Raw genomic sequence first — 25,316 nt, 5'->3', positions numbered from 1 at the left:
TTCATAGTTGTTAATAACGATGTATCAAAGTTATTGAAAATCCTGTACAAATTATAATTTGTAAATACTCCTTTATCCATATAGTATTTATTTGCATATTCATAATAATAGCTTCTTATGAAAATTTTAATTTCGTACCGATTTTAGTATTATTTCAGAATTAATTCTATACATTTTATCCATTTCCATGACATTTAACTGAGCATTTCTATAAAAATGTATTTATTAGTTAGTTAATTTTATTTAATATAAATTTTGTATTATGTGTGTTTGTGATAAGTCAGTTGTTAAACGTGAGACAATCGTATTCAAATATTTAATGTTGAAACTGTTATGTACTATACCAAGATGGGATCAAGCATGTCATATGCCTGTATAAAAATTGTTAAGCCAAATATAAAAGAATATATATAAAGTAAAATATTATAAAATTAAGTCGAAATTATGTGTCAAAAATAAACATGTTGAAAATAATATGATCAAAGATTTTGTTATTAGTTATTTTATTCTTACACAATTTTTCGGGTACAATTCACGTATATTAAATGACTTTATATAAATATAAAAATTGTTCCAAATCGATCTACAAAATATTGAATTTGACGGTAAAAGGTATATAAACATCTGTATATTATTTCTTATCGTGTTTTAAACTTTCTGATAATTTTTTAGTCAAGTGTCCAATTCGCTCTGCTTCTCGAATGCCACTAATTCGTGCGCCTTGTACAGATCCAAAATGACCAGGACTTGTTGCTTCACCAGCAAATAATAATACTGGTGGTATTGATTGATTGTGTGGTGGCAAAGAATCTGCTAAATATATGGGATGTGTGATCTTTGAATTTTTTTCCATGTAACTGTGCGCTCCACAAAAATACTGATTATTACTCCATCTCGAACGTAATATATTTTTCGGTAAAGGTACGCTAGGGTTCGAAGAAACTTGTTTCAAAATTCGAGTTATTACTAAAGCAACTTCGTTATCCGCAGCTGTGTTCATTAAGGTAGCATCCGGACCTGATACAACTGCATGAATAACATGCTGGGAATTATCGCATTTTTCAATTAATCGAATGCCTTTTGCCCAATCTTTTTCCGAAGCAAGTTCATCAGAATCCCAAAAGTAGCATAAGTCATCGGCTTTATGCCAATCTTTTAAAGGAGTTTCGTATTCCATAAACACTTTTTCTACTATGTCGTAACCTAGGTCTTGAATTGCTTGCATTTTTTCGAATGTTAAAGCTGGTTTGAAAAACTTGTGTGCGTTTCTTTTAAGGTATCCCAACGACATAGTAACAATTACAAAATCTGCTAAAATCTCCTCCCCATCGACGCATTTTACTAATGCCCTTCGGGCTCCATCATTATTCCATGTTATTGTTTCTACAGGCTTTTTATAGCAAACAGAACCTTTAGGTAAACCTTGTAACAAAGGTGTAACTCCACCAACATATCCAGATGGGATGGTGTCCGATTCAATTGGCTGAGGTTTCGATTCTGTAATTTTCTTTACAGCTTCTTCACTTGTTTTAATTTCAGAAGGTGGTATTACATCTAAATCTTCAGTCCAAGGAGCTCCCAAATCAGCAAAGATGTCTCCAAACCATCTGGAGTCTACACGCCCTCCTGGTCTGAAAATTAAAAGCAATAAATTTTTGAAGTTATGCATGAACAGCAATTCAAATAGTTAGTAGATGAAATATTCTAAACTAGTAAATATTATTATCTAAATAGGGCCAAACCTATCTGTTGCCTCTAGTACTGTGATATTTCGAAATCCAATTTGAGTGAGTCTTTTGGCCGACGACAAGCCAGCAATCCCGGCACCAATAATAATAATTTTGGGCTGTTCTTTGCAAACTTCGATGGGACATACTTGTGCTTGGTTTTCTGAATTTTCGCGCTTTGCAGTTAGTGACGCCAATGTTAATATGGGGCAATTCAATTTTTCTTTTGGTAACTGATTATCACAATTGGCAGGCGTTGTGCGGAAAAGTCTAGATGTCGAATCTCTATAATATGAATGTTAGATTGATATTACGAATTTATAATATCGTTTTGAAATGGAAATGAATATTTCAATCAAATATTTCGCTCTGACATATGAGTGATGTATATTTGAAAGATATCTGTATTACCTTATAATTCTTGAAGCGGAATTTACAATTGATTTTAACTTAAATGGAAACATTATAAAATTGCATTATTACAATAAAAATTTAATATAAAAAATATAAATTATATAAAATATTCAAAAAATTAATTTTCATTTGTTTTTAAGTGAATGCGCTCCCACGATATTTATTCTGTGTATCTCTATATTGAAAATTTTGAAAGTAACAAATTATTTAATGCTGTTAATATAACTATAATTTATTCACACAGTCGATTTATCAACTGCTTTACAAATGAATCTTCTCTTTTCTTAAACACATACTTTTATTATATTATAAGATTACTTATATTATTTAGAACAGAAGAATGAAACATTTATTTAAATATCACATTAGATTTATTGCACAAAAGTTATACTACAAGAAAATATTCGTCCACCAAGATAACTGAACGATATTTGCAACAGATCATTTGCAATTGCAAGAGTTTTCTATTGTATAAATAAAAATATAACAGCAAGTCGACTCATAAATTTCTATCTTTTATTCCAAATCACGCTTTACTTGTTGGTGGTCCTCCAAATTTTCTAGTTAACTGAATTATGCGTTCTGCTTCTCTTATGCCACTTAATCGAGCTCCGTGTACTGTTGCAAAATGTCCTGGGCTGGTTGCTTCGCCAGCAAATAATAATATAGGTGGTATAGGATCGCAAGGGCCTGGCAAAGGTGCACCTAAGTCACACTGATGAGCCACTGTAGAATCCATTGCCATAAAACTATGGGCGCCGCAGAAATGGGTATCTGTACTCCAGCGAGATCTCAAAATAGATTTAGGGTAAGGTAAACTTGGGTCACCTGTGAATTGTCGCAAGACTCTTGTTATAACTGCAGCGACGTCGTCGTCAGACGCTAGTTCCATTTTAGCTGCTTCGGGACCGGCGACAACAGCGCATAAAACATGCCTACTGTTAGGACATTCTTCAATAGAACAAAGACTCTTACCCCAGTCAGTTCTGTCTGACAATTCTTCAGCGCTCCATGCAAAACGGAGTTCTCCCTCGTGCCATACCCAAAATGGTTTGGCGTATTCTAGATATATTTTATTTACGCTTCCGTAACCTAAGCGCTTTATGGCTGCCATTTTTTCAGCAGGTAAAGCTGGACAAAACAGTTGGCTTGAGTGTTGCTTGAGACATCCTAAAGATATCGTGACAATAACATAATCTGCTGGATGTTCTTCGCCGTCACAGCATTTGACAACGGCTCGAGGACCTGAATCAGATACGGCTCCCCAACGAATACAACTTACAGGTTTGCAATATCTAACCGCACAGTCGGGCAAGGCACGTAAAAGTGGCGCTAAAACACCTACGTAACCAAGGGGAACACGTATACGTCCTCCAGGAATGTCTATATAACTTCCATATTGATCGGCGCTTACGTCTGACAAATCGGCGCCGAATCTGCCTCTTGATGCATTGCTCAGACCATACATAACACGAGCGGCATCGTAACGCGATTCTATCGGGAAATGATGAAGTTCCTGCTGGATACGTAGATCGACGAAATTGAGCAATGATCCATGTGGACGTCCGCATGCCATGAACAAAGCGCTTGCTTGTCTTTCGATATTTTGATAAGCGTGATAGGCCGTGATACTGGTGGTCAAGTCTACAGCGCGTCCGTCGCTTGTGCAGAATAGACCGCGGCTTGGATCAGGCCTGGATAATGGATGCTGGAGCAAACCTTCTTGCGACGCCAAATTAAAGATTGGATTTGCTATACTGCCGCCTTCTATCCATTGAGCACCCATTTCCGCGACCACATCACCCAACCAGCAGGAGTGAATTCTGCCACCAGGTCTGGTGAAAAACATATTAGATATAAAGTATAAGAAGTGGGAGAAAATCAATTTAATATTTTTTAAAAATTTACTTAATTTATTTAAAGATAAATAATTACTAACATAAAACGCTAAACAAACTTGTTTGAAAGATGATTGAATATTTTATTTTTCAGCGCCTTGGTTAACGTTAATGATATGATCATATATGATTATATTATTGATGGTTAAGTATATTATAAAGTTTTACCTATCTGTGGCTTCCAAGACTTTGAAATCTTTTAGGCCACATTGTACGAGTCTCTGTGCCGCCGATAGACCAGCTACTCCTGCTCCAACAATTACAATTTTCGGCTGCTTCTTGCAGACGTCCACCATACACGCTTCAATCATACATTCTTCTAGATTATCCGGCTGCTTTGCCGCTGGTTCTCTGCACTTATTCACATTGGCAAGATCTGATTTACCAGGGCATGAAGACTTCTTGTCTTGTTTCTGAGATCCTGCAGGCGATTTTACACATTTTTCCGAAAAAGCAAAACTAGATGTACTGATCAGCCTGTAAAATTTCACGAAACGCCTTTATGTGACATTATATAAATTTCATTAGCAAATATGTTTGACGTACCTCATGAACCGTTTAATACGAAATCGAAACAGTTTCCTGGTAAACCCGATCATTATATTTTTTTGGTATTTTGTTCAAATAACTTAGAATTTTTAAACCATGAAAGAAAAATTTAGTACATTTTGGCGGACTTATGAAATACAATGTTTGTTTTTGTTTCGGAATAAAACAATGTAGTTTGAGACGTGACTTGGTATTTTGAGTAAATCGTATAAAATTTGATTTTAGGGTTCCGAAATACTTGGATTTAAATAGAACGCTCATGAAAAATACAAATTTTAGAATCTTTTTGTAGATTTTGACTATGAAGTGTATTTTGGCATTTTAAAATGGAATTATTGCAAGTTTCTGTTCAAAGATAACTAGATCAAAATAAATATTTTGAAAGATTGAATGTCAAAAAGGATTTGCAAATAAATTTCACAATAATAATAATAATAATATAAATATAAATATAAATACATATAAATATAAATATAAATATAAATATAAATATAAATATAAATATAAATATAAATATAAATATAAATATAAATATAAATATAAATATAAATAAAATATAAATATAAATATAAAATATAAATATAATATAAATATAAATTAAATATAAATAGAAAAAGAAATAGAAATGTAAATGTAAACATAGATATAAATATAAATATAAAAATAAATATAAATATATTTATCACTCTAGCTTAGCAAACATTATTGAATTCTAAATGTAATTAGAAAATGAACGAATAAATAAAAAAAATTAAATTAATTTAATTTAATTATGATTAATTGTGTTTGAACTGTACATATTATATTATATTATATATATTATATATATATATATATATATATTTAATGATAAATTTGAATGTGTATTAGCTAAAGCCTAATAAATATTAAGTAGATAAATAAATAGAATAAATAAATATTAAGTAGATATATAAAATTTAACATGTTATTTTCTCACAAACTTTGAATAAAATAAGTTTGAAATAAAGTATTTAAAAATTGTATTTAAGAAGTTGTATATTCAATATAAATTTGGAATGAATTATCTAATATAACATTGATTAATTAGAACAAATTAGAAGCTATAATTTTAAAATTCGATTTGTTACTGCTTTTCATACTCTGCTTCATATTTCAAAAGTAACGGTTTATTCTTGAGTTTCATTTCTTTCAGTTGCAGGTTGGCACCCTGCTGATGAGTAATGTGCTTAGAACTGTCAAAATTTTGACATTTTTGCTCTTTATTTGTCTTAAGATAATAAATATTTTAAAGATTGTTTTATAAATGTTTGGAAGAAAAAAAGAAACTCCTAAACGGAGAAATGGAAAAGGTTTGGCACAAGTAAGTTTTAAAAATAGACAAAATGCAAAAGCTATTTTATTTTAACAACAGCTTAATGTAAGCTATAAGACAATTAGCCTATTAAAACCAATTAATTCATTTAAAATGATGATGCGCAATAGCCAATCTTTTCAAAGAATAAATTTTAATACAAGTGCGACGATAAACCAAGATATCCAATGGAATTTAAACAAGTAAAACTTTAAATTTCGTTTTATGCCATAAATTTTTTATATCAAGTTTCTGTGAACGTTTATTAATCATTTTTTTTTGTAACACTATGTCTAACAAGATTATATTTCATTCTATTCTTTATTGAATTTCTTTATATTTTAGTATGGACTTTTTGATATACCGGATCCTAATTTGGACGATGACGCAGGAAGTGATGATGATGAAAATGATGATGATCTTGAAGCGGAGTTAGCTGCAATAACAGCTGGTTCAAATCCTAAGCCAAAACGTAAACCAAAACCAAAACCAGATCCTATGGCTGTTGATCTTGATGCAATGATTGCAGAAAGTATGAAAGATATTGGCTCTGATGAAGAATTATCAGGTATAACTCATTAATATATCTTGTATTCAAATAATATACATTAATATCATCAATATACATAGTATTGTTTTTTGGTCAAATTTTTATTAATTTCATTCATTTCATTTCATCAAGTTTTATTAATTCTACAGGTGATGATGATGACCCTGCATTGTTGAATGAATTATCAGAGATTACTGGAGAAGATGAAGGTGTACAAGAAGAACCAGAAAATACTACTCCTATAATACCCACTTCAGATCCAAGTACAGCTATGGTTAGTCTTCTAGAAGCGCGTTTGGAAATGTATAAAAAAGCTGAAGCCATAGCTAAGGGTGCAAATGAAACCAGCAGAGCAAGACGTTTTAATCGTGGCATTAAAACTATAAACGACCTTTTAAAACAAGCTCGTGCTGGAAAAAGTATTAACCCTGAGGACATTCCACCTGAAGTAAGTACAGGTGCCAGGCCTGAAAAACCAGCTCCAGCAGAAAATGCTGCTCCTCAGGAAGAACCTCCAGCAACTGAAGAACCTCCTGCGCCTGAAGAAACTCCTGCAACTAATGGTGAGACCGAGTAAAAATTTTGGATGAAAGATTTATTACAAGAAAATTGCCTTAAAGTAGAATATTTAGTTAAGATTGTAAAAATCTTATATGCACGCTTGACTGATTAATTTAACATGACTTGAAAAAAGAAAGGCTAACATATTTTTCTTCAAATGATTGCAAATCGGAATTACCAAGTATATTTTTGCATACCCTAAATTTTTTATTACAGTTAAAATTTTAAAATATATATATTGTTAAATAATTTTCTAATATATGTAATTTATTTTATATCAATTTATGATTTTTTTATAAATAATGATAAATAGTATATTTTGGAAATGAATGATTTCTATTTTAAATATGAGTATTATGCATTTGCTTTTATACATGTATTAAAGATTTTTAATTGATAATTTTGTAATAATTAGTATTGTCAATTATATGGCTTAATATTTAACAAATATAGATATGCAATATAAAAAATTGTTGTTATTCAATTTACTTTCATTACATAAACAAAAATTAATTAATACTCTATATTGTTATATGTTATAAGTCCTGATCAAAGTTTGATTTTTCATATTTTTAGAGTTATCTCCAACAGAACCTACCAAAGTAGAACCAGAAACAGATCCAAAAATTGAATTATTGACCACAAGAAAGAATGAATATAAAATGGCTGCATTGGAAGCTAAGAGAAGTGGTGATTCACAGACAGCTTTGAAATACATAAAAATTGTGAAACAATTTGATTTGGTCATAAATGCTTTGACGAACGGAGAAGTTGTTGATCTGAGAAATATGCCTGGACCACCAGGTTCTGATGTACCGTCTCCTCCAAAGGAGGACAATCTTACACAAAAATCTGCAGATCCAAGTAAGTGTAATGATAATTTAAACATAAATATACTGATGGCTAAAAATATATCTTCATTTTGGTATACAATTTTTTTGTGTAATTTATTGTGTGTACATTTTCTATTTAAGTTAGCCCAGTCCCGATAGCTTCTCAAGAGCCATCACCTGCTGAAGAAGAACCTGAAGTAGAAGAAGTGCTTATAAAAGCTTCATCAGTATTAGAAGCTTTAGAACAGCGACTAGAAGTATACAAAGCTCAAATGAATGCTGCAACGCAAGATAACAATTCTAGTAAGGCAAGACGTATGGGAAGAATTGTAAAGCAATTTGAACAAGTATGTAACATTTATTTTATATAATACATATGTATGTGTATGGAGTTTAATCAAGTTTTTATAAAAAAATATTTATTAGGCTATAAAACTACACAAGGCTGGTAAACCAATACCTGTTGATGAATTGCCAACACCACCCGGTTATGCTCCCATACCAATTAATCCAACAGTAAGTTCATTGCACAATACTATATTAAAAAGAAAACAATGTTTGAATTTAATTTTTTAATTAGGGTGGTGCAACCGCTCCAAGCGCTCCAGCATCTTCTATTTCTCCTAGACCGGAGCCTAAACCTGCACCACCAGTTCCAAGTACAAGTGAAAGCCAAGAAGAAGAAACCAAGCCAAAAATCTCTCCTAAACCTCCAGCAAGGAAAAGCGGAAATCAAACTACAACTTCACATACTGAGAAACAAGTATAATAAATAATCTTTACCTTCAATATATGATGGAATTAAAATATTATCTTTTTAAAGGCTCAACTTTTAATTGCGAGGCAAAAAGAGTTTAAACAAGCAGCACTTGCTGCCAAGCAAAAAGGTGAAATAGCACAAGCAAAAGAATTATTAAGAACAGCCAAAGGATTTGATCCTTTGATCCAAGCAGCCTTGGGGGGATTACCAGTCGATATGAAAACATTACCAATACCAAATTCAGCAAGAAGTCAGTTGGAAGATAGGTATCTTGATGATTACATATTTTTTGCACAAATAATATTTTATTTCATCATATTTTATTATCATATTTTAGCTTTGCATTTGTTAATGAAAACGATTGCACAGAAGGAGAAAATGATGGTTCAGATATATTGGCTCGATTAGAGGAACAATTATCAAGACAATTAAAATTATGTCTCAGTACCAGAGATCACCATAAAGCTATGGGAGACGTTGCTGGTACAAATAGATTTGAACAACTGGCATTATCTGTTACAAAAGATTTAGATGTAATTAGGTTATCTCAAAGGTTGTTATTAGATGTATTTATCAATTAATATTTATATATTGTTCTAACAATTAATTTAAATGCAGAAAAAATTTACCAGCTCCACAATTTCATTATGAAACAAAAAGTTTTAATGTAGTCCAGTGCTGCACAGAACTGGGTGATAATGATCTTGAAGTTACAATCGTCAAAGGTTATAATTATACGGTTCCAAATCCTAAGGAAGTAGACACTTATGTTAAAATAGAATTCCCATTTCCACAGGTGAGATATATTTATTATTTTTATTTTAATTTATTTATATTTAATTGTTTCAATTTTAGGATAGTCCATTTGTTGAATATACATCTCTAGTGAAGGATACAAATAATCCTGATTATGGTGCAACTTATACAATACCCATGCAAAGAACCAGCAGGCATTGTTTAAGGGTTTTTAAAAGGCATAATCTTAAATTAGATATTTATGCAAAACGGTAAGTTGTTGTTGCAATTTAAGTAAATTGGAATAAATACTTAACTTTAAATTTATTTTTATTGACCACAGTTTGGTTATTTTTTGCACATTATTCTTCCAATTTGCTTGAATCAAGTTGCTCTTACTATATTCAAAAATTAGGTCTAGTTGCTGGTGTTGTTTCAGTGGTTTCTTCAGAAGCGATGCAGTAATTGGGACTGTCAATGTTAAATTACAACCGTTAGAGACTAAATGTGTGCTTCATGATTCATTTCAAGTGAGTTATAATAAACATACAAAAATATTCAATGTATTATTATAATTATTATTATAATCTGTTTAGGTTTTTGATGGTAGAAAGCCAACTGGAGGCAAATTGGAAGTAAAACTTCGAGTACGCAACCCCATGCTTACAAAACAAGTAGAAAAGCTTACTGAAAAATGGTTAATTATTGATCATTAATTTATATACTCAGCTTTTTATGAAACTATATTTTATATAAAGGATATGTGTCTTCTAATGAATTCATGTTTTTAAATTTGTGATTGGATTTTGCCTTATATTTTATTAGAATAAATAAATTTGTAATTTATCATTTTTGCTTTGGAATGTATATCATAAGATAACTTGTATAATATTATGAAAAGGGCAAAAAATTTAACTGTGTTGGTAATATTAAACTTTTATAATTACAAAAATTGTTGATATTTATTGAAATAATATATAATGTATAATTTATAGAAATTTTTCATTGTTGCTGAGGGAGTTCATACAAATTTATATATTAAGAATTATAATTAGAAAAATTCAATTAAAAGTCTTTTATCTTGCTGAATTAAAGTGATTTTTAAATTATTCATATATACTATATAATAATGTTTGATACACTCTGCTTTCTAAATTCCTAAATGAGTAAATAGAGTTATAAAATATAAAAATATATTTTTTTATTTCATAGCATTTAGCTTCTCAATAGTTATTAGATAACTAATCCTTTAAATTCTGCATTTTTGAGTAAATAGAGAAATATGTAGTGCCAAGGTTGGACTTAAATTAATAGTAATGATTAGAAAAAAAATTCAAGGTTTATAGATTACAAACACATTTATAGGGGCCTTCATAGCAACAATGCTAATTTAATCTTCATATAATATCTATCCACGAATTTTTAAGCAAAGTTATTGCCGTTTTATTTTTATGAAATATTCAAATATATCAACAGAATGTAAAGTAATGGAATTGTTATAATAGAAAAGAAAATATAATATGAAATAACACAATGGTTTCTTATCGTACCATTCGTTTAAAAAAAAGGTTGTGTACCCCTGTTTCTTTTAATGATCTCATTTCATATTTGCCTTATAACCTATAAATGACATGTCAAATGTCACAATAATTTCTACGAACAAATGTAAATAGCTTTAGACTTCTAAATTAAATTATTTATTAAAATGTGGGGTGATACTTTACTGATAGTGTTCATTTCCATTTGCACAGCTCTATTGGGAGAAGGTGTGAAAGCCCATAATTTATATAATTTCATATACAATATTCTTAAGAATTTAAGTTTACTTAATAAGCAGCCTCTACTAGTAATTAAATGGAATTAATTTCAGGTCTGACATGGCTCATGGTATACAGAACAGAAAAATACCAAAAACTGAAAACTGAAGTAGAAAAACAAAGTAAACGATGTAAGTATGTAATTTACTGTATATGTAACTTACCATACATTGAAATTTATTAGCAGAAAAAATCTTAACATTACCTTTGATATTTTCTATTGGAACAAATAAAAAATTGATTATTATTTTTTATTTTAGTGGAACGAAGGAAGGAAGCTCACGGCGACTCTTTAGATAAGCAGCATAAGAAAAAAATTGAACGTGATGAAGAAAGGCTAAAAAATAATAACCGTGACTTATCTCTTGTGAAAATGAAATCGATGTTTGCAATTGGATTTGCATTCACAGCGCTGTTAAGCATGTTCAATAGCATGTAAGTTGTTATATATATTTATTTCTTTACAAATGATAAGGGACACAACTAAGGGACAATATCAAGTAAAAGATATAAATTGTGCAAATGAAAGTAATGAAGTATGAAAGTATTTATAATTTTCCAGATTTGATGGGAGAGTTGTGGCCCATTTACCATTTGTTCCTATATCATGGATTCAAGGGCTCAGTCATAGAAATTTACCTGGTGATGATTATACCGAGTGCTCTTTCATATTCCTCTATATTCTTTGCACAATGTCTATAAGACAGAATATTCAAAAAATGTTAGGATTTGCTCCTTCCAGAGCTGCAAGTAAACAAAGTGGAGGCTTGTTCGGTACTACTCCCGGCCAATTTAAATAAACTAGACAATACTAATTGTTATAATTATGTATTAGTGTAATTTATTTAAGGATTTGTAAGCCTTTTAAAGTGACTGTATTTAACAATGTACAAATATATGTATCAAAATGTTTATATGGTCATTCACAACTTGACAAAGGTTTATTTTACAGTATATTATAGATGAATTAAAAAAAAAAAACATCATTTTCTATTTAACAAGAATTTATTGTTACATGAGAGCTGGATGTTGGGCTTATGAAATCAATATTGTTTGAACGCGATAATTTAAAAATAAAGCACATAATAATAATAAAATGTAAATTGTGCTTTCATGATGGAAACACACCTGAAATGATGGTAAGTTATAATAAAATATTTTACTAGCAATAAGAGAAAAATAACAGTTTTGAAGAATTGTTTTATAGTTGTACATCAAATAGAAGTAAATTGAGACATTGATACATTCAAAGAGATGTACATTGAATAATCAAATTTGTCTGTGCAATGGAAAATTGTTGAGTACTTTTTTAACTTCCCGTAGGGTAAGTTATTGTAATGGGCAGAAAATCGAAATTGAAAATTTTTACATTTCTCGACGTTTCGAAGGTTTCTGAACGTTTTGGCATACTTCAGAAAAAAATGGATGTGTGTGTGTGTGTGCATGTATGTATGGATACAAATTTTCAGTCACGTTTTCGGGCGCACGGATCAACCGATTTGAATGGTTCAAAAAACATTCGATTCCTATTGATAGAGAGATGTGCTGATTAGTTTTTGGCAAAGGCAAGTCCAGCCGTTTCGGAGATACGGAGCAAAGAATGCAGAAAATAGAAATCGACTTTTTGAGAGAACGGAGTATCCGATTTGAATGATCTAAAAAACATTCAATTAGTAATGATTGGGAGAAGTGTTTATTAGTTTTTGGCAAAGGTAGGCCCAGCCATTTCGAAGATATGGATCTAAATATGTAAAAAATTGCAGTTTTTGAGAGAACTAATCGTCCGATTTAACTGATTCAAAGAACTTTCTGCTTGTCTTAACAAAATAATTGATTTTGGAAAAAAAAATTGTATGTATATATATATATATATATATATACATACAATTATGTATATATATATACATACAATGTATATATATATATATCATATATTGTATATCGAATATAATTAAAATTTTATTTTTATTCTGACTAAAGTTCTAATATAACTTAAACAAATAATTTTAACTTTGCAATTCAGTTTATATAATTCTTATGAATATTAGAAAATGTTACAATATTTATAATAATCTATTTGAAAACATTCATTCCTCGAACATTTCGTTGCGGTACGGGAAGTTACAGCAATTTGCCTTAAGGCACGATGCCACCCACCCCACTAGTTATGTTTATATTACCAAACATTAAATTTTTGCAGAGGACGTTTCGGAACTAGATCGGCCTTCCATAGGATTTTCTGTCAAAAATGTTTTTTTTTGTATAGCTATATTATAGCAAAATTTGGTAAGAAAAGTATATTAAGATAATTTTAAAAGAATGTTTAATATGTTTTATGTAAAACATTTTGTTTAGATAGGATTTTGGAAAGTGATAACCAAAAATGTATCTATAATTTTCATAAAAGATTTTATATGTTTTCTTGAGTCACTTGTAAATTCAATTAATATTTGAAAATTTAACGTATCTTCAACTGTTGCAATGATGTGATCCTCGCATAGATGTCGGCAAGGACGTAACCTTAGGTTAAGGTTAATACTATGCCGTTATATTTTTGTCGAGAAATAAGTAAACGGCTAGTTAATCATCATTTTGCACAGTAACACGTCGACTGTAATTCGGATAAAAACGAAATAGCACGAATGATGTCATTTAATTTAAATAAGTCCGAGTTTTTGGCCAGCGCATCAGTCGTAATCATATCGCCGTCACTGTGGTCTGCTTCAGAATACTCTTCCGGTAAGTTTTTTTTACTATTAAATGTTTTATTTTATAAACTAGCACATTTTTTTTGTTCTTGAACTTATTCGAGTCTAAATAAATTCATTTTTGCATGCAGTTTGCGTAGTGCGTTCGACCGGGATTCGTTCCGGAAACCTCTGCATTTGCGAGTTGAGCTCTTAACCACTTGGCCACGTTGCGGATAACTCGGTGAGTTCATATACACTTTTACTTAATGTTAGTATTAATAAGGAATAAGTTTTATAGCTAAATCGTGTAAGACATTTTTCGCGAAATTGATAATTTCATGATCGTGTTAATTATGTTCACACATTTGAGGCAGTAAAAGAAAGTCGTTTTGAAATATTTTTGTTTTTTCTCTTCAAGTATAATTCAATTTATTGATGTCTTTAATATAAATGGGTTTGGCAATGACAACATATTATTACGAATTAATAGAGTATGCTTTCAAATTGAATTATTGCTATACAGTAAAATCCGCTTAGTATGACATCGAAGGGACGCCGAAATCTCGTCATACTAACCGGTCGTCATTAAAAGCGTACTGAAGAAAAACTTTTTAATGTGTAAATATGTTACATGTTTCAGTAATTTAAAAGAAAAGCCTATACAAACGTTTTAATTAAAAATAAAAATGACACATTAAAATTTAATATAAAATAAAATTGACATAGGGTAGGGCGGGGCACAACACAATGAACAACACATAACATACATCAAAGAAGCATCTTTCGAACTATGTTCAGAAAAACTTACATACATACGTACATAATTTCTAATTATATAAATATTATATTTTTAACTATTTTTTAAATATTTGGTATCTGACCCATTTTACCTCACATACGGGGTAAAGTGGAACAACCAGGGGGCGAACAGATGCAATTTCTTCTATTAAATTTTAAAGGCATTTTACGCTACATTATTTAACCAATGCCAAATAATCATAGAGAATAATAAATTAATTCTGTGGATACATTTGTTACAAAGACAACACAGTATATTGGTCAGAAATATTTATCAGAAGAGCCGGATTAACAATTTATTCAATTAATCTTTTGTAAAATTGCTTTTTTTAAACTTTACTATTTTATCGCACTCATGTGCTGCTTATCCTCTGATAGCAAAATCATAAGAATAAAGGTGATAGCTGGTTACGAATTTATACATTTTTTGCCCTCTACTATCAAATATAATTGTTAAAAAAAAATCTAATTTTATTTGTTTATGAGATATCCGTAGTGGACCATTAATAATTAGTCTACCCTACCCATAAACATACAAATGTGTTTTTTTAATGTAAGTTATCAGTAATTTTTGATTGATTTCTTTACATAATTTTATTGTAAAAACAATCCCTGGTGCTATTGTGCACAAAAGACATAGCAATTGCTTTCGTAGACTTGGCCACATCATATAAAATCATGTCGGTCATTATAATTGGACAATTTTTTTGCAAAAATGGGTGATTATAAGCGACATGTCAATGTAAGCGATGTCAATATATCCGACTAGACAGCTGTTTTTTAAGGAATTTTATATGCAAACCAAATTCGTGCGATTACGTCATATTAAGCGGTTGTCAATATATCCGGAGTCATACTAATCGGATTCTACTGTATTTTTAATAATATTCAGTTTGTTTTTATGATGTGCATATAATTGTATTATAACCATTTAATTCGTTTAGAAAGTATGTATGTTGAGAAATTCTATTTTTTGGGATTCGTACTAAAATGCACGAGCATTCCATTTATATACCCTGATTACAATATAGTAAAACCTCCTCATTCGCAGGGTATACGTTCCGTAAAAAAGCCGCGAGTAAAGAATCAGCAAATACAGAATGGCATTTTATATAGGATTATAGGGAATACGTTCCAAGGTTGACAAAGTTTTTGCCGTTTTGTTCAAAACGAAATAATCAAAGATATCCACAGATTTTGTGACAAAGTTGTTTGTTCTTTTGTTCAAAATGATAGCATTTACAAAGGATTTTGGGTTCGATACATGTTGGAATCCGCGAATAACGAAAATTTTAACCGCGAATAAGGAACTCCTACTGTAATCATGAAAGGTCGAAACAGTTAAGCTTTTAGTTTAAATAAAACAATCGAGATTATATAAAAAGACAAACAGAATAAATCGCAATCATTTAATATATTGTATATTTTTAGTAAAAATATCTGTGACTATAATTTGAAGCCTTTATTTAGTTTTTCTACGTAAGTTTTTAATAATCCTCCTATATTTTCTTCTCAAAACTTGAAGCGCGTTTTTCCCGAAATTCTTTTTCGATACGATATCCACGATTTCTCAGCTCCTACTGGACCACTTGGATTTTTACCCAAAATTTTACCCAAATTCTGATTTTTAATATTTTTAATAAATTTGAGAATATCCGAAAAACTTGTAAACAATTCTTCTCATATGTAGTAGTTATTTTGTGAAGTTTTTATTTTAACTTGTCTGTGTGTAGTTCATATGATTGCGACATTATTCTAGATTAAAAATTGTTTCAAGTTAGATTATTCGGAGTTTTGACTGATTCTGTTAGATTTTGGGGCGCTGATTTTGAAAATATTTTCCGTTTTTTGGATAAATCCACACATCTCTGCAAAACATTAAAATTTTTGGTTGCAACCTCGAAATTTTATCAAAAATTTGATTTTGTTTTCGCAATTTTCAAAATGTTTTGACTGATTCTGATAGATTTTGCGGAGCTGAGTTTGAATATATTATACGTTTTTGGATAAATCTACACACCTCTGTAAGATATTAAAATCTTAAATGAGGTTGCAACCTCAAAATTTTATAAAAAAATTGGGTTCTTTTCGCTATTTTTTAATTGTTTTGACTGATTTCAAAAGAATTTTGGGACGCTGATTTTAAAAATGCTCTCCGTTTTTGGATAAATCCATATACTTTTGCAAAAAAATCGAAAATTTTGATTGCAATGTCAATTTTATTTTTCAAAAAAATCTAGCTCTTTTGGCGATTTTCAAATTGTTTTAACTGATTATGCACTTATAGGAACAGGAATCATAAAATCTGGGTCTCCCCTATACTAAAGGAAATTTATGATCAAGAACTTATTGGACAAAGTTTTTGGATGATTTTTTATTACGCCAAGGACGAAATTATCCTGTTTGATGAGCTTTCAAGGCGTGTACCACTGGAAAACAACAAAAACTTTGGTTGCAACATCGGAATTTTAGCAAAAAAATAGATTTGTTTTCGCTATTTTGGAAATATTTTGACTGACTCCAAAAGATTTTCGGACGCTGATTTCAAAAATGCTATCTATTTTTGGATAAACCCACACACACCCCGCGAAAAATCGAAATCTTTGGTTGCAAAATCGATTTCTTTTTTAAAAAAATCGGCTTTTCTTCGCGATTTTCAAAATGTTTTGATTGGTTTTGATTGATTTTGGGACGCTGATTTCGAAAATATTATCCGTTTTTGGATAAATCCACATACCGCTGCGAAAAATCGAAATCATTGGTAGCAAAACCAAAATTTTACTAATGAAATTAAATTTTTTTTTCGCGATTTTCAAAATGTTTTGACCGATTCTGATAGTTTTCGAGGCGCTGATTCCGAATATGAAATCAGTTTTTGGAAAAATTAATTCTTCTGCCCTTGGTACCAAATTGAAGTTTGAAAAATTGCCAACTTTGAAGCTGATTTTAACTATGAAGACGATGATAAATTTGTATTTTTTTTGGTTTGGTATAAAGATTGTACTTTAGTCTACACAAAGCATTAATTAAAATTATTAATTTCATTCATTAAGTGCCTTAAAATTGCATTTGAAAGTCAAGATTTTGGCCAATTTTGGCTGCTCCTGATAGACTGTCTTTTTATCGAAAGAATAATAAGATTTTTAAATTACACCAAAGTAGGTTTGGTTTACTGCTAACCAGGCGTAAATATGAATTTATTAAAAATTATTCTCCTCCTACTGTTTCTTATCTTTTTTATATATTTATGTATATATATATATATATATATATGCGTATATATTTATTTATATATATATATATATATATATATATATTATGTCGATTTTTGTAATACTGACACTCAATAAATTTAATTCTATCTATATGGCTTCTTTATTTACACAGTTTGAAAAATTATTAGCTCCAAATATTTTTTTCTGTCAAATGGGGTTCGAACTGGCGAACTTTGAATTGATATTCCGGCCTAAACCGTATCTTTACGACCTCGGCCATTCGCACATTTGGCATACTACATTTTTAGGAAACTTATATCTTTCAGTTTGAAATTAATACTTTATATTTTTACAAAAGACTACGATTTTTTAAAACCAATTGGCCGAGATCGTTAAGTGACCATTAAGATTGCTCAGCGTGTCTCGGTTCGATTCCAGAAGAGGCACAAAAAATCAAATGTCTAGTTTTTCATAATTATCAAATATTAGTTCAAAATATTAAATTCAGGTGTCGCATTTCGACCTTGACACTTAGAATATTTCTGAAAAACAAAAAACTCAAGTTCCGCACTTGACTGTAACAGAGAGTGTATTAGTTCAAAATATTGAATTCAGGTGGCGCATTTCGACCTTGACACTTAGAATATTTCTGAAAAATTCAAGGTTCGCACTTGACTGTAAGAGAGATACATAAAGAGAAAAAAAAAAAAGTAGAGGAAGAACTGGGGAAAGAGAGGGGTAGAGGCAGATGATGAATAAGAGAGATGAGTATGATACATATTCTTTATTAAAATTCAATATTAATACAATATAGGAATAAAAATAACTTTTATCATCAATAACTTAAATAGCCGAGTGGTTTAAGTGACCGCATACTCGGTGAAATCGCTCTGGAGGCAGGCACAAGGTGAGACGGATCGAGTCCAGCTGAAGGCGACGACGACCAACTCGGAAGCAGAAAAAATGGAGCAGTGCTGGTGGCTGGCTGTTGGCGAGCGCAAAGGGTCCTGAAACGAACACACGAAGTGGTGGTCAACCTGAGGTCCATGATGCGAGAGGTTACACGCAGAGAGACACATTGCGGAGGGAGATGCATGCCGGACCCAAAAATCTACCCAAAAACCACAACATGCGAAAAAACACCAAAAAAGGAAAAAAAATGTGAAAAAAAGCGGAAAAAAGGGAAAAAAAAGGGGGAGAGGAGGAGGGAGGAGGAAGGGGGAGGTGGAGAGCCTAAAAAAAACCCCCTAAGTCCCAGGTCAATTTTTCTCTTTTCTGTTCAGCGTTGAAACTTTTTTATGTTTTTTAGTGTTCCCTCACACCAATTCCCAAAACCAACACTCGAATGAAATGAAGTCCACGTTGAAATTTTCACAACGAGAAAAAATTACTGGGACTTAGTTAAAATTTTTAACTTTGTCCCAATAAAATTTTCTCGTTGTGAAATATTCAATATGGGTTTCATTCATTCGAATGTTGGCTTTGGGATAATACAGCATGCATAAATAACTTGTCTGTCTTAATCGAAAAGGTTTCAAAAAATTTGGACTTAGAAAAAAAAATTATCTGAAAGGACTTAGAAAAAAAAAATTATTCGAAAGAATTATAATCAGAAAATTTGGACTTAAAAAAAAAAAATTATTCGACAGAATTATTTAATTAATCGATGAAATGAAATGATATTAATCGAATCAAAAATGTTTATACAACTTGATAAAACGTGTGAAACCTTTACGATTAATCGAGACAAAAACATGTAGTTGATTTGAATTCAACAAAACTTCAAAACTAGAAATTATAAACTAAGATTGTAAACACTTTAGAAATTATCTATATATTAATTTATTATATAGAAATCTAATGAAAAAATCTTTAAATATTGAATGAAGTGATGAAATTTTGATCAAAATTATGTATTGTTTTATTCAAATCAACTTTTCGAAACTTTAATCAAACTACATCAACTCGATTGTTAAAATAATTGCACTGATAGAAGAAATGTATACATATTGAGAAATATTTATTATAAGTACAACTGGAATAACGTAGAATTAAATAATTCAAAATTTTGTAAAAGAATAATTAAATCAAAAACATTTGATTTATATAATTTAAATACAAATCAATCGAGTTAATGTAGTATTTATCAAAGTTTAATTATATATGGCAGGACAAAATCAATTAAAATGTCGAGCAATTCTCATAAAATATTATACATAAGATGAAAATATCTTGAAAAAGTTCTTAACAAAACAAAATAAATATACAAAGAAGAATTTAGTTTCATAAAATACATGACTTTTACTAATCGTTACTAATTTGGAATTTTATCAACAAATTTAATTAATTGCTCAACACTTGAATTAAACAAATTTTCACTGATTACAAGTCTCGATAAAAATTGTTCTTAGAATTAGAAAAAAATAATTATATATATATATATATATATATATATATATATATATTTGTAATATTTTTGCAGCCCAACTGTCGAATTAAAAAAAAGATTAAATAACAAAATTATTTATTCCATTAAATGTTTCGACACTTGATGTGTGTCATCATTCAGTAATCAAACCAGGAAAAACAACAAAAAAATTAATTAAAATGTAAAAATTGATTGAACACTAAATTTGTGTAAAATAATAATATACTATTATATTAACTAACAAGAAATAGAAGGAGCACATATTGATCTCCTATATATGATGTTAATGATAGCATGACATTGTGGTCACTCCACACCACAATGTCATGTATATGATGTTATATGGTCACTCCACACCACTATGTCATGCTATCATTGACATCATATATAGGAGGTCAATATGTGCTCCTTCTATTTCTATCAAGTGTCGAAACGTTTAATGGAATAAATAATTTTGTTATTTAATCCTTTTTTTAATTCGACGGTTGGGCTGCAAAAATATTACAAATATTTTTATAATACTATATATATATATAGACTTTGTAAAAATCATGTTTATTATAATTTATTATCTAGTATGTAAACATAGAATGTAGAAAATAAAAAATATGTACAAAATTATGCTTATATAAAAATAAAATTAATTAGGCAAATTAATTGCAAAATGCAAAATTCCAGTTTGCAAAGCCTAGTCGAGTCTTACATATTTTGATCAAAACTTGTAATCATAAGACAGTGCATACATGCATTAATTATTGTTATAGGGAAAACACATGATTCTTGATACTAGAAATGTAATAAATTCGTTGCCATAAAATAATGAACAATGTTCACAAGACTTTGTAGAATAAAAAATATTATTCAGTCATGAAGCAGTAAAGTAAGGAAAGTGAAGATCTTTTGTATAAATTGCCGCTTGAGCTATTTTTTCTGTTATTATGATATACCACAAACATTATATTTAAAACAAGAGCTTGATCTAAGTATAAAATAGGTTTTACAAGTACTATGTGTAACATTTACTCATTTTAAAATATCCGTTGCAGCAAATTTGCAGGAATATATCTCAGCACTTGAAGAGTGACTCAATTAATGGATAATCAAAATAAAGGTAATAAAACCAATTAATTTCAGAACAAAACTTCAAGACGGTCCAGACATAAAATAAAATATATAAATATTCCAAATTGACTGTTAAAATTATAATGAAAAACAAATTATTTTTCATGCCTTTGTCACATACAACAACTTAATAAGTTTAAATAAGTAAATAATCAATATGTTTTCCCCATAATAAATAGATAAAATGATTTTCTTGTTTATCAAACATCACTTGCTAATTTAAAATTGCAAGTGATATTCAAAATCTGTTGCACATACATCTGCTAAAGTAGTCAGAATAATACTCGTAATATAAAAAGAAAAAGCAAAATATTCATTACTATAATTGTAAAAACAATTAATTAATATAGTTAAACTTTGTTAAGAATAATATGTTAAATATAAACTGTCTTTAAATAAGATAACGACAATATGAACTGAAACATTAATAAATGAAAAAGTAAGGATTCAATATTTTGCCAAAAGCCCGTGTAGAAATAGTATTACAATATAATTACTTGAAACAAATAAATTATTAAACAGAATTAATTTCAGCAGATGCATGAGCATGAACGAGTCATAAAATATCTCACTGAAATATGTACATACAGACAATTTTGAATTATGCAAATCCCTTTAAAATTGTGATTAGGCTTAGATTTATCATAGTTTTATTTTAAATTATGACATTCGAAACCGGCTTTTTAGTAGAAAACATCTAAAGGTTTTTGATGTAAGAATAAGAATTTTAAAATAATTGAAAATTACAAATGTATTAAATGAAAGAGCAAAACGATAGACGTCATCAGTTTCCTTGCTTTGATTTCTCTGAATAATTTTATTAAACAAAAAATTAAGATTATTTACATTTGTATTAAATTTGCCTGGATTAGGAAATACTTAGTCCTTTGCATAATTATCCTCAAAACTGAACGTGATTTTAATAAGTGTGTGTGGATAAACTTTATTTACTCTCGTCTTTTATTATAATTTATATTATACAATACGCAGTTATATATTTTTGTTTACTATAAGTATCCATCTGTATCTAACAACATTTTTTATTTAAATAATAATATGATTATTAAATAATAATGAAAAATGATATGTTATAAAACATAACAGAGTATTTATTTATTGTTTGATGAATGCATGTACACATCAGTAACGTATTCTATGACACGTTTTGTAAAAAAATTGCTTTAACTCACATTGATCCCTCGAAGAAACTGCTTGCAATCCCAAAGCTAGGCTGCTTCGAGAACACCAAAGATCACTGCTTCGAAAACACTATTTCACATTTACTAGATTACTTTCAATTCACTTAATTTATAATTTTCAAATGTCCAAGTGGAGTCTTTGCTCAACACACGTCGCGACGCAAGTATTAGAGACTTTGGTGAATGAATCGTAAACATATAATTTAAAAATATGCAGAAGTACTTACAGTCTTCAGAATCGCAAATACATACACCATATATTTGATAATTGTATATATGAATATTACTAAAGGATACATTGGAATCTGTAAATAAAGTATTCGATTACAATATTAATTAGAAGGCCCATTAAAAACCTTCATAAAAGTCATTAATCTAACCCCTAAGTACTTCGGCACATATCTCTTTCAGGCACAAATTATCATTTACACATTTTACATGAAATTGATCTACATAATTAATATAACAAATTAATATATGAATTAATTAAATCTAATTTGAAAATTTAATTAAAAACGCTAATTAATTAACACACGTGAATCATTCATCAAAATCTCCATGACATGTGCACACCAAGATGGCCGGCCCCATAGGAGAAGTGAAAAGTGACATAACGTCGAGAGCGCGAATTTCAAATTGAAAAACTATACATTAAATAAAACGACTTTTATTTTATATTAACACACTTCGTTACTTGATGTTTATTAACAGTTGTAACTAATATTCATTTTAAATAGAATGTTCTCAAGTGAAAAAAAGCTTATATGAAGTCAAAATTTATTAAGATTAAGAATCAAACTTGATTCATTGAATAAGTTTGTCACTTTAAATAACTAAATTCAATAAATTATTGAAATATAATAACAAGAATAATCTTTATTAATATATATTATTCAATATCATTATCACAATAAAATAATATAATTTTCATGAATGACTGCATATTTGGTGTAAAATGTATGTGCACACAACAAATTTTATACAAAGATTTTGAGGCAGTTTTTTTAAATTTCCTAACATTAACTTTAAATTAATCTTAAATTGTGTAATATAACAAATTTTAAATAATTTTAATCAATTATTTAGAATTAATTTTATGTAAAAGTACATTCAAATAAAGCTGAATTAACAATTAAACAACAATTCCTTTAATCCTTCTACATTTTTCAAACAAATAACAACACAACATTTATTATCAAACTCGTTTACATTGTTTCTACAGAAATTTTCATCCTTTTGGACATTGATATAATCTTTTGAAGCTACATCATTCTCATTGATCTCTGATGAATAATATTCCTTAATACTTTCCCAACATTCTTGAGATGGATCACATTTACAGTCAATACATTTACATATATCACGAGTAATATCTTGAAATGTTTGGACTAAACCTTTACATAAATTATTATTTGATTTCGATTCACAACAGGTATTATCGCAATTACATTTACATTTTTTGCTATTAAGAACCGGCTTTGGTTTCTGGTGCAGATTATTATCTAAACTGTTAGTAAATAGTTCATTAAACATATCATCATAATCCACATTTGTAAAATCATCAATATTTTGTATATCATCAATTATCGACTGTTGGTTCTCATAGGCGCTATGTAAGTCAATGCTTTTGCTCTCTCCAGTATATGCATCTTCCAATGTCATTGATAACGAACTGTCATTACTACAAATAACATTTTCAGCAACTGATTCTGTGGTATTTGTTTCCACAAGTGCTTTATTTTTATTACAATTCTGTAAATCTATATATGATGCAGTGCATTTCGGTACAACCAACCCATTTGGTAAACCTATGGGAAATTCATTGAATATTTTTTGATTATGAAGAACATTATCATCTATTTTATTATCTTCATTACTGATGGTGTCAATATTTAACATGCTGGGTGATAAGCTAATGGGAATCTCAGTCAATTTTGTTGCCAATTCAGATATATCCATCCAAGACGCTGCAGCAGGAAGTTCCTCTTCCGATGCTAATGATAATATCCAATGCTTGCAAAGTGTTCGAGTATGCATTTTCTGTATCTGCAAACGATTTATAATCATTGACAAAGGCGTTTTCAATGTTCTCCGATGGCGTTGAGTAACCGTAATCATCACTGTTATATAATTGGCTATCGAGACCCTAAACATCATTGTTTGAGTTGTTTTCATATGAATGAGGCACATTGAATGTGCTATCAAGTGTTTCTGCAAATCTTCTGTCTAAGAAAAGATTTAAAATAAACTTTTGCTAAATAAAACATAATGTTATTAATAAAAACGGAATACATACCATGAGCGGCTTCCAGCAAATTATTCAGTACATCAAAGTCTTCACTGGATAATGCGTTATTAAAGTAATTCTCGATATTTCATAAACATTATCTCAGGTAATTTGTCCGATTTCTCTGTATTCAAGCGAATCTCAATATTTGCTTGGGCAATATGTGTTTGCCCTGAATTCAACTCTGCTTTTTCATCTTGTTGATCATTCTATATAGATAAAAATATTCATATTTAAAATAATTAATGATTTATAGATAAAATAGATATACTTAAAATGGAACGATGCAACTAAATTATAAAATTTAAGAGTGGTGATGATTCAATAAATATCACTATCACTTACTGGTTTTTATTTGGGTATTAAATAGAACACATGTATATATTTTATCCATAAATCA

The 25,316-nt window shown here is 29.4% G+C and overlaps 3 protein-coding genes across 5 annotated transcripts; 2 read left to right on the top strand and 1 right to left on the bottom strand.

Moving 5' to 3' along the window:
• Positions 1 to 631: 631 nt before the first annotated feature.
• LOC113373416 (spermine oxidase-like) lies at positions 632 to 4,335 on the bottom strand. The gene is made up of 4 exons (XM_026613714.1): positions 4,208 to 4,335; positions 2,672 to 3,976; positions 1,743 to 2,012; positions 632 to 1,631 (listed from the first exon to the last, which is right to left on the bottom strand). Exons 1-4 carry the CDS (start codon positions 4,333 to 4,335, stop codon positions 632 to 634), a joined length of 2,703 nt encoding a protein of 900 aa, XP_026469499.1.
• A 1,460-nt stretch (positions 4,336 to 5,795) lies between these two features.
• On the top strand, positions 5,796 to 10,258 carry LOC113372209 (coiled-coil and C2 domain-containing protein 1-like). 3 transcript variants are annotated; one of them, XM_026612526.1, is made up of 13 exons: positions 5,796 to 5,930; positions 6,267 to 6,489; positions 6,621 to 7,034; positions 7,609 to 7,896; positions 8,007 to 8,212; positions 8,292 to 8,381; positions 8,446 to 8,628; positions 8,689 to 8,891; positions 8,963 to 9,178; positions 9,244 to 9,421; positions 9,481 to 9,632; positions 9,800 to 9,890; positions 9,957 to 10,258. In XM_026612526.1, the coding sequence occupies exons 1-13, from the start codon at positions 5,874 to 5,876 to the stop codon at positions 10,074 to 10,076; spliced, it is 2,421 nt and encodes an 806-aa protein (XP_026468311.1). In that variant the 5' UTR covers positions 5,796 to 5,873; the 3' UTR covers positions 10,077 to 10,258. The 3 variants fall into 3 exon arrangements, with proteins under 3 accessions (XP_026468311.1, XP_026468310.1, XP_026468312.1); XM_026612525.1 differs by having other exon boundaries at positions 9,776 to 9,890; XM_026612527.1 differs by lacking the exon at positions 5,796 to 5,930 and adding an exon at positions 5,988 to 6,124 and having other exon boundaries at positions 9,776 to 9,890.
• A 752-nt stretch (positions 10,259 to 11,010) lies between these two features.
• On the top strand, positions 11,011 to 11,998 carry LOC113372222 (calcium load-activated calcium channel-like). Its single transcript, XM_026612546.1, has 4 exons — positions 11,011 to 11,126; positions 11,231 to 11,308; positions 11,438 to 11,612; positions 11,740 to 11,998. The coding sequence occupies exons 1-4, from the start codon at positions 11,066 to 11,068 to the stop codon at positions 11,975 to 11,977; spliced, it is 552 nt and encodes a 183-aa protein (XP_026468331.1). The 5' UTR covers positions 11,011 to 11,065; the 3' UTR covers positions 11,978 to 11,998.
• The last annotated feature ends 13,318 nt before the right edge of the window (positions 11,999 to 25,316 follow it).

The sequence above is a fragment of the Ctenocephalides felis genome, unplaced genomic scaffold, assembly GCF_003426905.1.
Source record: "Ctenocephalides felis isolate EL2017-DRISC unplaced genomic scaffold, ASM342690v1 CF-g0.4_SCAFFOLD_01604, whole genome shotgun sequence".
Classification (NCBI taxonomy): Eukaryota; Metazoa; Arthropoda; class Insecta; order Siphonaptera; family Pulicidae; genus Ctenocephalides; species Ctenocephalides felis.
Note: the sequence above shows the minus strand (reverse complement) of the source record. Positions and strands in the feature narration are given on the sequence as shown.